The sequence below is a fragment of the Puma concolor genome, chromosome B4, assembly GCF_028749965.1.
Source record: "Puma concolor isolate L17-30 chromosome B4, mPumCon1.1.hap2, whole genome shotgun sequence".
NCBI classification, from domain to species: domain Eukaryota; kingdom Metazoa; phylum Chordata; class Mammalia; order Carnivora; family Felidae; genus Puma; species Puma concolor.
In genome coordinates, this window is record NC_141673.1 from 107,101,750 (window position 1) to 107,114,380 (window position 12,631).

General features: G+C 37.1%; 1 protein-coding gene across 6 annotated transcripts in view; it reads left to right on the forward strand.

Annotated features, from left to right (window-relative positions):
• Window positions 1-12,631, forward strand: part of ADIPOR2 (adiponectin receptor 2) — an 80,683-nt gene that overhangs the window by 58,605 nt on the left and 9,447 nt on the right. For all 6 annotated transcript variants that reach the window (XM_086714429.1, XM_025930543.2, XM_086714427.1 and 3 more), the window contains exons 3-4: window positions 6,476-6,595; window positions 11,265-11,436. In XM_086714429.1, the coding sequence (XP_086570555.1) occupies window positions 6,476-6,595; window positions 11,265-11,436 (292 nt within the window). The remainder of the gene's footprint in view (window positions 1-6,475; window positions 6,596-11,264; window positions 11,437-12,631) is intronic.

The following is a 12,631-nucleotide window of genomic DNA, read 5'->3' on the forward strand; positions in this document are numbered from 1 at the left end:
AGAATCCGAAACAGGCTCTAGTCTCTGAGCTGTCAGCACAGAGCTCGACGTGGGGCTCAAACTCATGAACCATGAGATCATGAACCAAGCCAAAGTCGGACACTTAACAGACTGAGCCACCCAGGCGCCCTGAACATGTCTATGTTCTATGTTCAGCACCTAAATAGTCTGGGAATATTGTATTTGCTCAGTAAGTAAGGAAAAAAATGAATGATTGAACCTGCGTTTTAGTCCTGGTCTGCTGCCAGCCAGTTGTGTGGTTTTTGCCAATTTTATTTCTTTGGGCCTCATTTTCTTAATATTGAAATGAAGTTGTTGGAACTAGGTGATATCTAAAGTTTCCTCAACCCCCCTGTAGTTTTAACTCTTGTTAGAGGATAAAACTTGAATGAGGGTCATAATTAGTTTTTCATAGATTGACCTAATTAGGTATCTTTGCTTAAATAGCCCTACTGAATAGCTACTTTTATCACTTTTACCAAATTTGGTTTTATTTAGTGAAGCCATTTCTGTGCTTCAGTAGATAATCTCAAAGGAAGCAGTTCGGTAAAAGGGAAAAAAAAAAACCCAAAACCCAGAGTTTTGAGTTCAGAGAGACCTGGATTTGAATGTCTAATCCCTTCTGCATCATTTCCCAAATTTTTTGAGAAAGAAAAAACAAAAAAAAACCTTATTGAAGTATATAATATGCATACAGAAAAGTGGATATGTCATAAGTGAATAGTTCAGTAAATTTTTATAAACTGGACACTACTTGTGTAACCAGTATCCCTAGAGGCCCCCTTAATACCTTCCCTCCATCATAGTGATGCCTGCCTATCCCTTTCCCAGAGGTAACTATTATCTTGACTTCTAATGTATAGATTAGTTTTGCCTGTCTTTGTACTTTATGTCATCTGAACCATTCAATATGTACTCTTGTATCTGGCTTCTTTCATTCAGTACTATGTACATTAAATTCATTTGTACTTTGTGTAGCTATAGTTTGTTCATTTTTACTTTTCTATCTATAGCTTTTCTTTGTGTGACTATAACACCTTTATTCTATTATTAAAGGCTAGTTGGGTTGTTTCAAGTTTCAGGCTATTATAAATAGTATTTCTGTGAATATTCTAGTACTTCTGGTGAACATATAGAAACATTTCTGTTAGCTGTATACTTAGGAATGGACTTGCTGGTTCAAGAATAACCCCTTTCCTTCTTTAAACATCAGAAACATTTAACAGACCCCCACATGATGGCCATATTTGTAATACTAGTTTAAAAAATGCATGATAGAAATTGACAAGGAATTTAATTCATCTATGTAAGATAATGTCATTAGGTTGGGAATCAAGGTATCACTTAGGGCTGTGTAACTTCCCTTAGATTCCATTTCTTTATGTACCACACTTGGTCTGGATTTCCATATCATAAAATGGGGATGGAAATACTCATCCCAGAAAGTTGTTGAGGATTTGATTACTTAATTTGTGAAAGCACTTAGTACAGTGTCTGGGATGTGGTTAGTACACAATAAGTAACAGTTCTGTTTTGCTGTCCTTCCTTTGTAATAATGCTCAAGTAGTTGCAATAGATTGTGGTAAACACATCCTGAATTTACTCTTCTATCTCAGCCACCTCAACTTCAGTATTTTCACAAAAGTGATTTCTAAATCTGTCATCTTAGTACTGACCTCTGTATTGGACCTTTAACTGCTTCAAACTGAACTAATTTAGCCTGCTTCCCCACAACCCCAACCCTACCCCCTACCTCGTAAGCTTTTCCTTCTGACACACTACTGTTTCCTATTAAATAGTCCCACCTGGGGCACCTGGTTAAGGTGCTTAATCAGTTAAGCATCTGATTGTTGATTTCTGCTCAGATCATGATCTCACGGTTCGTGAGATCCCCTCTTCCCCCCACCCCATGTGCCCCCTCTTTCTCTCTCTCTCTCTCTCTCTCTCTCTCTCTCTCTCAAAAAAAAAAAAAAAAAAAAAAGTCCCAACTTTCTTCCAAGTACCTAAACTTGGTTCCTGGAATATCAGAATGGAGGGAATACCAAGAGTCATTTAGTTTTAGTAAAGATACATGCATTAATTGGGGCGCCTGGGTGGCTCAGTCGGTTAAGCGTCCAACTTCGGCTCAGGTCATGATCTCACCATTTGTGGGGGCTGTGTGCTGACAGCTCAGAGCCTGGAGCCTGCTTCAGATTCTGTGTCTCCCTCTCTCTCTGCCCCTCCCCTGCTTGTTCGTTCTGTCTCTCGCTGTCTCTCAAAAATAAGCAAACATTAAAAAAATTTTTTAAAAAGATGCATCAATTTTCTGCAGATGTTTCTGGGTTTTTTTTTTTTTTAAGTATGTATTAGCACTCTTGGAATACAAAGATAAGACATAGTGTCTGCCTTTAAGCAGCTGACACTCTAGTCAGAAGGACAGACAAGTATATTGATACATTTATGCTAAGTGCTATGTGATTGTGGAGTGTACTATGGGAGCAACTCTAATTTCAACTGGGCATCTAGGGAGGTAAAATTTGAGTTTCAGAGTTAACTAAGAGAAAAGCCTAAGGACATTCTGGACAGAAGGAACAGCAGATGTGAAGACACAGAAGTAAATAGCATGATGCTTTTAGGGAATAGTACCAATAATAGCTAACATGTATCGCGTATGTACTGGTGTGCACTGGTGTCTAAACCTGTTAAATGTTCAGCATAGCTAGAATGAAGGGTCAAAGGTACAAGGCAGTGGAGGGTTTGGTAGTAAGTAAGCCTAGACGATTGAGGCCTAAAATGCAGATCTCTAGAGTCCTGGTGCAATATTTTATCATACAAAATTCTTTTTGAAATGTATAATATGGTGTATTGGTTGAAATGAATAGGCCATTTCTTCCAGGCCTCTGACTCTAAAACCTGGACTCTTTTAACTGTATTTGTTGAAGTATATAGTTAAGCATTTTGTAAACTTCCTTAGACAAAAAAAAAAAAAAAAAAAAATCACAAAAGAGACATTTGAAACCAGGTTGCTCTGAACTTTAGTTTTGTGTTTGTTCCCCCTTCCCCCCCCCCTGCCCCCCCCGCCGTGCTCCCAGGTCTCTGAATTTTCAAGGTATTAAGTCAGATAAAGAGAACAGCCTTTATGGTTGTCCTACTTTTCCTCTGCTCCAGATTCTTACACGTTTTCCAGGGCTTGGTTCAGATGTTACTTTTCTAGAAAACTTCCCAGCAGTGCCAAAGTTAAATATTTTTCTATTTGTATCAGACCTTTTTCATACAGTTCATACTGTTCACTAGTTCCTTGCTGTATTTACTTACATGCATGGCTTCTCCACTAGGTTGTGATACGAAGTTTAATGTTTTCAGTACCTAGCCCATCATCATAATAGTAAGGACCATCATTTATTTCTTGCCTTCTGAGTCCTGGGCCCTGTGATAGTTTCTTTTTATTTATTATCTTTGATCCTGAAAACTTCTGTATTGTAGGTACAATATTGTTAAAATCATCTCACAGGTAAGGGAACTGATGCTTTAGTTAAATATAATCTTGTCAAAGATGATAGAATTTATCAGTAGTCACTGTTTATCTGACTTCAGACTCACTCTTAATCCATTATGGCAAGCCACCTTTTCCTAAAAAAATATTTGACTAAATGTATAAACAGTGTTTTTGTACACTAGTTGGTATTTGACTTAGACCATACATCTTGCATTCTGAATGTACTTGTTTTCTTTCAATAAACATGTATTAGCTTTGCTGAAGATGTGAACCTGTTTCTTCCCCAGCAACAGGGTCATTATTCCTCTTCCCTCCCCATGATTGGGAAGTTGAACCATTCATCTCTCTTTTCTGTATATGGGTATAGTGGTGAGTACCTATGGAGAAAGGTCACCTTATCCTCATTTCTTTCTTATCTAAGTCTATAATTTAAGACTAAGTGCGTAAAATGACTTTAGTTTGCCAGGGAGGCTGGCTTACCTTTTCCTATCAGTAGTCTTCTGTGGATCCAAATGCATTATTAGCCTGATACTCAAAACTAACTGGTTGTAAGTAATCCCATTGATATGTCAGACAGGTCTACAACTTTTAATAGGATTTTACTTATGGTAGTACAGGAAACATTTAACTATAGTTCTACTTTATGTGCTCATCTGTAGTTTCATTAGAACTGCTGGCATAATTTATTTGTGAGAAAGTCCAGACTGAATCTTTGTTTCTGTTACTCTTTGTGAAGAATTAAATACATGTTGAACATGTATAAATATTTGAGCTGTTTTACATTTTATATATAAATTTATATTTTATACTTTAAAATCAGTCTGCCAATCATTTTAAACTATTATCTATTTTCAGTTTTCATATAATTGATTAAAAACATTTTTTTATTATTTATTTTTGAGAGAGAGTGGGAGCGAGAAAGGAGCACAGAGAGGGAGACACAGAATCTGAAGCAGGTTCCAGGCTCTGAGCTGTCAGCACAGAGTCTGACTCACTCAGGGCTTGAACTCAAAAGCCGAGAGATCATGACCTGAGCTGAAGTCAGACGCTTAACCGACAGAGCACCTGGGTGCCCTGTATTTGATGTTTTAATGAAGTTTATCATTTTAATCTTATGTTTTATTAGGCACAATCCTTTAACAATTTTTGTTGAAAAAATTTTAAAGCATTAATTAATTAATTGAGGCCACCATGAAGTATATAACATATTACAGAGAACTGTTCTCGGGGCCATGGGAAAAAAGACCCCAAAGACACTTAAAGTTTTGTTTAGGAAATGATACACTAAAAAAGTAAAATCCAGTCAAACACGAAATAAAACAGTATAAGTCAATGAGACGAGCTGTAAATCAGATATTATATTCGTTGTCAAATGAGAGCTGCAGCCTTCAAGTGTTAGAGAAGTTCAGAAAGGGAGGCAGTTGGTATGGATTAGGGCATATACATTCTCTGGTGAAAACTGCTTCTTGATTGAGGGGGATTTGAAAAAGTCTTAAATATTACAGTGGTTTGTAGCCCTCCGAAGAGCCATAGCACATAAACATGCAGTATATCTAGGTTAATAAAATTTTCTGGGAATGGGAGAAGCAAACTAAAAGTGCCTTGGGGGAAAGTGGCAATCATGAGAAACTGGGCACCGAAGGACAGACAATAAGTTTTAGGTAAGTAATGAAGAGAGGGTGTTGTATAAGTAAGAATTTTAGAGAAGCAGAGTCAAGATAGATTTCTTGGAGAAGATAATTTTTTAACAGTTGAGATTGGGTATGTAACATGTCTTACATGCGTCTTAATACTAAGCCCCTAGTTATCTTGAAGAGTAAAGAGTAGGAAAATAAAATCTTAGGATTTCATTTTAAACATGTCCAAATTCAAGTGTTGTGGTAGATTACCTATTGTGCCTACATGTTCATCCTTTACCAGTTTTCTGACTGGAGGTTGAAGGTCATTTCATTTCTTCATGCAGGTATGTTAGCAGTACTATGTATCTAGCAGACTTATTAGATATGGAGTTACCGTTCTCTTGTGCTTTCATTTATTCACTAAGTTGCAGAATATCAGAATTTTAGAGAATAGGGAAAACTGTAGAGATTGTTTAGTTTTAAACTCCTCTTTTAGATTAGAAATGAGGAACTTGAGGCTCAGAAAGGTTGAGAGACCTATATAAAGTTCATGGATATTAGTGGCAAAACCAGACTTAGGTCTTCTGACTTCTGGTCAGTTGCCCTTCTCACAGTGTCCTTCTGTCTAGTAGAAGCTTCATCTGGAAACAGAAGTCTTAATTTTAGTGATTTATTTCTTAAGGTCTAACCAGATTATCATTTCTTTCTTCATTTTGTCAAGAATGTAGAAAGGCAGTGGGTGGGGGGTTTTTACTTTTTCACTTTATTAGTCTTAACCTTAGGCAACTTATTTAACCTTTTCGCCTAATGTTCTTTATATGTTAAGTGGGGATAAGAAAACTTATCTAATGATAAAGTGGCTGTCAGGATTAAGTTAGATGGCCTTTATAAAGTCCTTTCTTTTATGCTTGGCATATCTTAAGAATTGAGTAAAACTTTTTTCTTTTTTTTCCCCTTTTTTCTCTCTAGAGCACTTAGCACATTGCATGACAATTATTTATTTTATATACACCAGGTGGGGTTCCTGGAGATTTTCCCCTCAGTAATTTATCAATTTTATAGTAATAATATGTGAACTGTGAATATATTCTTAAAACAAAAAATGAACCATTCAAGCTACCCCAGGAATTCGCTACTAAAACAAACATAGGAATGCTCTGGTATTTTCATTTATCTGTTAGAGAAGAATTAACTGTTGTTCATTTTTAATAGTCCTAATTCTATAATAAACTGACTTTACTTCCTATATTGTTACTTGTTTGAGGCTTTGCTTTGACCTTAAGAGAGAATTACTTCATTTATAATTTTTCAAAGAAAGTGTATTGATTCTTTCATTTGGCCCTGGTCTCTGTCCCTGACTGTTTCTTTGATTGCCTTACAGATCTCTGAGGAACATGAGTGCAATGATGAAGTTTCTCAGGAAGATGAGGGGTTTATGGGTATATCCCCTCTTTTACAAGCACATCATGCTATGGAAAGAATGGAAGAATTTGTTTGTAAGGTAAGATGACAGTTTCTTGTTATTCCTATGCTATATATTTAACCCTTCCCAAACAGAAACCTTTAAGGAGAGCTGCCTTTGGTTTACTCTGGGGATAATCTGTAGCAAAATGGAGACAGAAACAATATCATGACTTTAACCCTGTTTAAGACAAAATACATTTGTTTGCCTGCAGCAGCTATGATAAGGTGGTGATAAAACTAGAATATCCATCTATTAACAAGTGTTTCCTGATGTAAGTTAACAGAATAGATGTCTTGTTGATAGTTTAGATAAGACAGGATGAAAGTTGTGTGTGTGGGGGGGGTGGGGGGGGGTTGGAGATGATGCCTAGAGATACTGAAGTCCCGAGTGCCTTGAATCTCTTTTGTTATTTGACTGTGATAGCAAATGTGCTAATTTTGCTAAAGATTATTTGGCTAATCAAACTACTCTTTAGATAGAAATTTCCTGGTTTTCATGAACATCCAGGATTTCCAATTTAGCTGGCATGTTTTCAGTCTCTAAAGTTTTTCTTCTAACACATTATCTGATATCTTTAAGACCTATTGTGGGAATTTTTTTCCTTCTAAATCGGTAACTGGAATTGGGGGTGCTTTCTTAGAGAAAATAGGGACACTGGTAAATTTACAGCTACTTGATAATCTGATCATTAGATAGGGCTCTGACAGATCTAAAGTCATAAGTCAATCTATGTTTGTATGTGTAAATAAATTCATTTGTTAAATATTTCTGGAGAACTCTTGATCATTTAGAGAGAAATTTTTGTGACTCTTAGCTTTTTCATGGGTTTCATGAAACCAAGACTTTTTATGCCTGTGGTCTTGGATCCTGAAAACTAAATTAGGTTTGCTTATCTTCACAGTGGTGGTAGAAATAATTGGGGCCAGTTGACTCTAGAATAGTATACTTTGGAGAAGAGGATGAGAAGAGGACATTATAGACACCCCTTCTAAGATAAAGGGATGGATGAAGAGTGGTGAGGGAGGGGTATAAATATTTATGGGTCTACTTAGAGCCTAGGAAATTTTAATGAGTGTTTGAAAATTGGTGAAGAAAAAACCAAGCAAAACCATAGCAAAAAGCCAAGCAAAACAATGCATTCTTTCTAGTGATTGCTGTCTTAGGAGAATGAATACAAAAGTATATAGAAGATACATTTTGTTTTTCAACAAGCAAATTTGATGGTAAATCTCTCAAAGTTGGATGTTTAGTGTCTGGGCCATTAGGAATTTTTAATATTTATAGATCAGTGGGGTCCTATTCTCTTTTATTCTTTTTTATTCTCTTTTTCTGAACTAAGTAAAGAATAAAGCAAATAAAACTTACAGTGTAACAGCTAATGGGAGAATAACTAGGGCATTTGTTTGCTCCAAACTATGATTTACTGAAGAAAACTGAATGGAGCACAAAAATTATTACCATTCCCTTATCACCCTCTAGAGTTTGTCTGTGAGAGTGGTCTGAAGAGGCTTCCTGTGACATGACATTCTCCAGGCTTGCTTCACCTGCTGCCGTAGTGCACCTGAGTGTACTTGACACTAGAAAAAATTTTTTTCTTGTATTGGAAGCAAGTAAACAGTAGTTAAAATGAAGTGTCCTGTGGCCTTGCTCGTATACTTACTATCCCTTTTGGAAAAGCTTTTCTTATAGGAATAGGGGAAATAAAATCATAAAATCTTTATTGAGTGTCCAAGTTTGATCATGGTCTCTTTTTTCCCCAGCCTTCAATTAAGAATAAATGTTTTGTGCGTTAATGGTCTAATACGAATCCAGTGGACCATTGCTCAGATGTTTCTTATATGCAGTGCCTTTGTTCTGCTTATAAATGAATATGTATTTGCCTAAGCTGTGATCCTATCCTTTTTACGATGGAGAGGTAAAAGAGGATGCCTGTTTGGGTTGGCATTTGGATGGACTCCCAAGTTGAGAATTGAGGTTGCAGTGTCAGTTGAATATGACACTAATTTCAGTATAATTATGAAAGTATATCACCTTGGCTCAGTTTAGTCCGTTAGAATGTTTGTTTAGAAACAGTGGAGAAAAAAATTGATATTATATGCAAATGCAACTAGTAAGAAACAACATATTCTTTCTGACTGCAGAAAGTGTTCATTTTGACTGTGTGGGATAACACAATAGCACTTTTCATATGGTCACACAGAGCTGTTTGCATATTGTGAACTACGGAGCAGTTGTGAAGATTGATTTCTCTTTTTCTCTCCCTGTTAGAATATAAAATTCCCCCAAAGTGAAACAGAGTAGCATCTTGTAAAGTTAACATTAACAGTAACTATCTTTTTTCAAGTAAAAATTAGATAAAAGAAATTCAGTATCTTGGAATGTTCTCTTTCTCTCCAGAAAGTCCTTATACCAGTAGACATTAAAAATCTAGATTAGTCTTTTGGCATTATTATTTTTTTTACTGTATGTTATGAACAAGCATGGAATGGTCAGATTTGCACCCGTAAGTGCAGGCCTCACAGTTTGAGTTAGAAGGTGAGACAGGAAGTGGGGAGGCTAGAGAGTGAGTGAGTTTCAATAGTGTTAAGAGGGCCACGTCTACTCTTAAATTGTTCTCATTTCCTTTGGAGTTACACGGAAGATCAGTTCTTTTATAAATGTGTTTCAGTAAGAAGGATTAAGGATAGCAGAGAACAGGAAGATGTGGAACAAAAGTCATTTTGCATAGTAGAGAGAGAGAGAGAGAGCGCGCGCCAAGTTTGTATAGCCTAGCCGTGTTATTTGTCACAAGAACCCTGGGGGATAAGTGTGGGGGTCATTGTCTGAACCTGAAGCCTGTAGGTCGACCACGTACCTGGCATTTTTCCTTGTATCCTTCTGGTTAGTAGAAATAAGTTAGTTCAGGATTAAGTGATCCTTGTGATGTGTGCTCTCTGGGCTGAGAGACATTAAAAGAAACAGTGCAGAGGTTGACAAACTTATTTTAAGGAAGAGTACATTCCTGACCCTTTCCTGTTAGAGTCTTTGGGGGAGGGACAGTGAAGAAAAAGGGAGAAGGGGAGGTGGCAACGAGACTTGAAGGGCAGTGAAGGTTGAGTTTCTTTGCCATCTCTCCAGCATGATTGAGGGTGGATTAGTCACTAACTCTTAGGTAGGTAATAAATACCCTCTGGGGATGGTCAGGATTACATACCACCTGTGGGGTGGATGCTGGGGCTTGCTTTGGGTTATTTCATTTGATCCTTAGGAAGTAATCAAAGTATTGTTACCTTCATTTTATAAATGAGGAAACTGAAGCTTGGTGATTTTCTTTTTCTTTTTTTTAAGTTTATTTTTGACAGAGACAGAGTGCGAGCATGAGCTGGGGAGGGGTAGAGAGAGAGAGAGGGAGACACAGAATCCAAAGCAGGCTCCAGGTTCTAAGCTGTCAGCACAGAGCGGGGCTCGAACTCACGAACTGTGAGATCATGACCTGGGCCGAAGTCAGACGCTTAACTGACTGAGCCACCCAGGCACCCCTTGGTGATTTTCTGATTAAAGCTCCTTCAACTAGTTAATAGCCGAGATCCAAAATTTTGACTGCTGTGCTCTTTCTTCATCGTGTTTGTTGTGGTAGGAAGAGAAGGGAGAGGGAGAGATTTTAGCAGAAGACACAAAAGTGATTCTGATATGTTGTTGGGGTCCAGGAGCAAATGTTCAAGAAAGAAATCTTGAGACATCTTTGGTGCAAAAAAGGTGGTTTTATTAAAGCACAGGATAGGACCTGTGGGCCGAAAGAGCTGCATTGGGGTTATGAGTGACTGATTATATACTTTTAAGTTGGGAGGAGGTTAGGGATAGCATAAGTCTCTAAGGAATTTGGGAGCAAGATTTCCAGGACCTTGAGGGACTAGCTGCTATTAAGAAAAGATCATTTACTACTGTCTAGTAAAACCACTTGTCATGAGACCCTTCAGATGTATATCAGTGGGCCATATGCTTGGAGGGTGATTGCTAATATGTATCTTGCGGAGTGGGTAAAGATAAAGAAATTTTCCAAAGGGATCTTCATATGTTAAAGAAGACTTATAGGATCCTGGAGTTCAGGCTAATGTCAAGTTAAGGTTGCCTTTTGCCTCTCACAAAGTATTAACATTGAGATCAGTGAGTTCCGGGAAGAAGGCCACTCTACCTGTCCCAAGTACTTGTCAGTGGGCTGTAAGTTGTAAGGAAATTTACTTTTTTCTTTTGCCTTTGTTCTTTACATCAATTCTGTATACCAACTTAACTATTAATAGGGTTCTGTTGACTGGAAGCCTTACCAATAACATAAACTCAACTATACTGTATTCTTACAATAAAGTAAGCTAGAGAAAGAAAATGTTACTAAGAACATCATAAGGAAGAGAAAATTCATTTATAGGACTGTACTGTAAAAAATCTGCATATAAGTTGACCCATGCATTTCAAACCCACATTCAGGGGTCAACTGTACTTCTTTTTTCCACCAACAGAAATATTAAATATAAGAACGGTCATATTTGATACCACAGGGAATTTTCAGAGGTAAAGTTTGTTGTGGATAATGAAGGAAGGAGAGTTTGTATATGTGGACCTCTCACCCTGCCTTTAGCCAGACTGAAACCAAGCTTGAAACCACTCCTTTAGGGCAACCAGTGTTGCTATGTTGACACAACCACATACGTATTTGATACTCTTCTTCCAGGTATGGGAAGGCCGATGGCGAGTAATCCCTCATGATGTACTACCAGACTGGCTCAAGGATAACGATTTCCTTTTACATGGACATCGGCCCCCGATGCCTTCTTTCCGGGCCTGTTTTAAGAGCATTTTCAGAATACACACAGAGACAGGAAACATCTGGACCCATCTCTTGGGTATGTAATATCAATGGTGTCAGGAATTAGTGATTCACTGTATTTTTTTTTTTCCCCCATGTATTTGAGGGTTAAGGGTAAAACTTAAAATGTATTTGGGACTTGCCATTTTGTTTTCTGAATTTCTAATGATAATTTCTTATTGGTTTACTCTGTGGTTATCCTAGTTTGCACTTTGATTTTATTATAGCTGAGTCATATTTTTCTCTACTTAGATTGTCAACAGTGTCCTTGAACCAGGCCAAGGCCATTTTGCTATACAAAATGTGTATAATATTTTAATGAACAATGTGAGGAGGGTGGTTATTTAATAGAAATAAGCTGATTTTGGGGGAGCCTAGGTGGCTCAGTCAGTTGAGCATCCAACTTCGGCTCAGGTCATGATCTCACAGTTTGTGAGTTCGAGCCCCGTGTTGCTCTCTGTGTTGACAACTCAGAGCCTGGAGCCTGCTTTGGATTCTGTGTCTCCCTCTCTCTGCCCTTACCTGCTTGCACTCTGTCTCTGTCTTTCTCAAAAATAAAAATAAACATTTAAAAAAACCCTGATTTTTCAAAGTCATTACTTAAAATATTCACAATTTTAGTTTCACTTGAAGTAGAATGTGATCTATAATTTTTTTTCCATCATGATTGCATATTAAAGAAAGAGTACAACGAGGGAAGATTAATCTTTTCAACAAATGGTATTCAGGAAAACTGAGTAATTATATGTAAAAGAATCAAGTTGGACCTCTACATCACTCCATATACAAAAGTAACTCAAAATGGATCAAAGACCTAAACTAAAACTATAGAACCTAGGCGAAAACACAGATGTAAATCTTTGTGACCTTGAATTAGGTGACAGTTTCTTAGAATTGATGCCTAAATTTGGCACAGGCAACCAAATTAAAAATAGATAAGTTGGACTTTCTCAAAGTTAAAAACTTTTGTATGTCAAAGGACATTATCAAGAAAGTGGAAAGATCACCCACAAAATGGGAGAAAATATTTGCAAATCATACAACTGATGAGGATCTAGTAAATAACTTTCTATAACTAAACAAGAAAAGGACAAGCATCTGAATAGACATTTCTCCAAAGATCTACAAATGGCCAGTAAACACATGGAAAGATGATGAAGTGTCAACTCTGTTTCAGTTAAAAAAAAAAATGATGCTCAACATCATTAGTCATTTTGGGAAATGCAAATCAA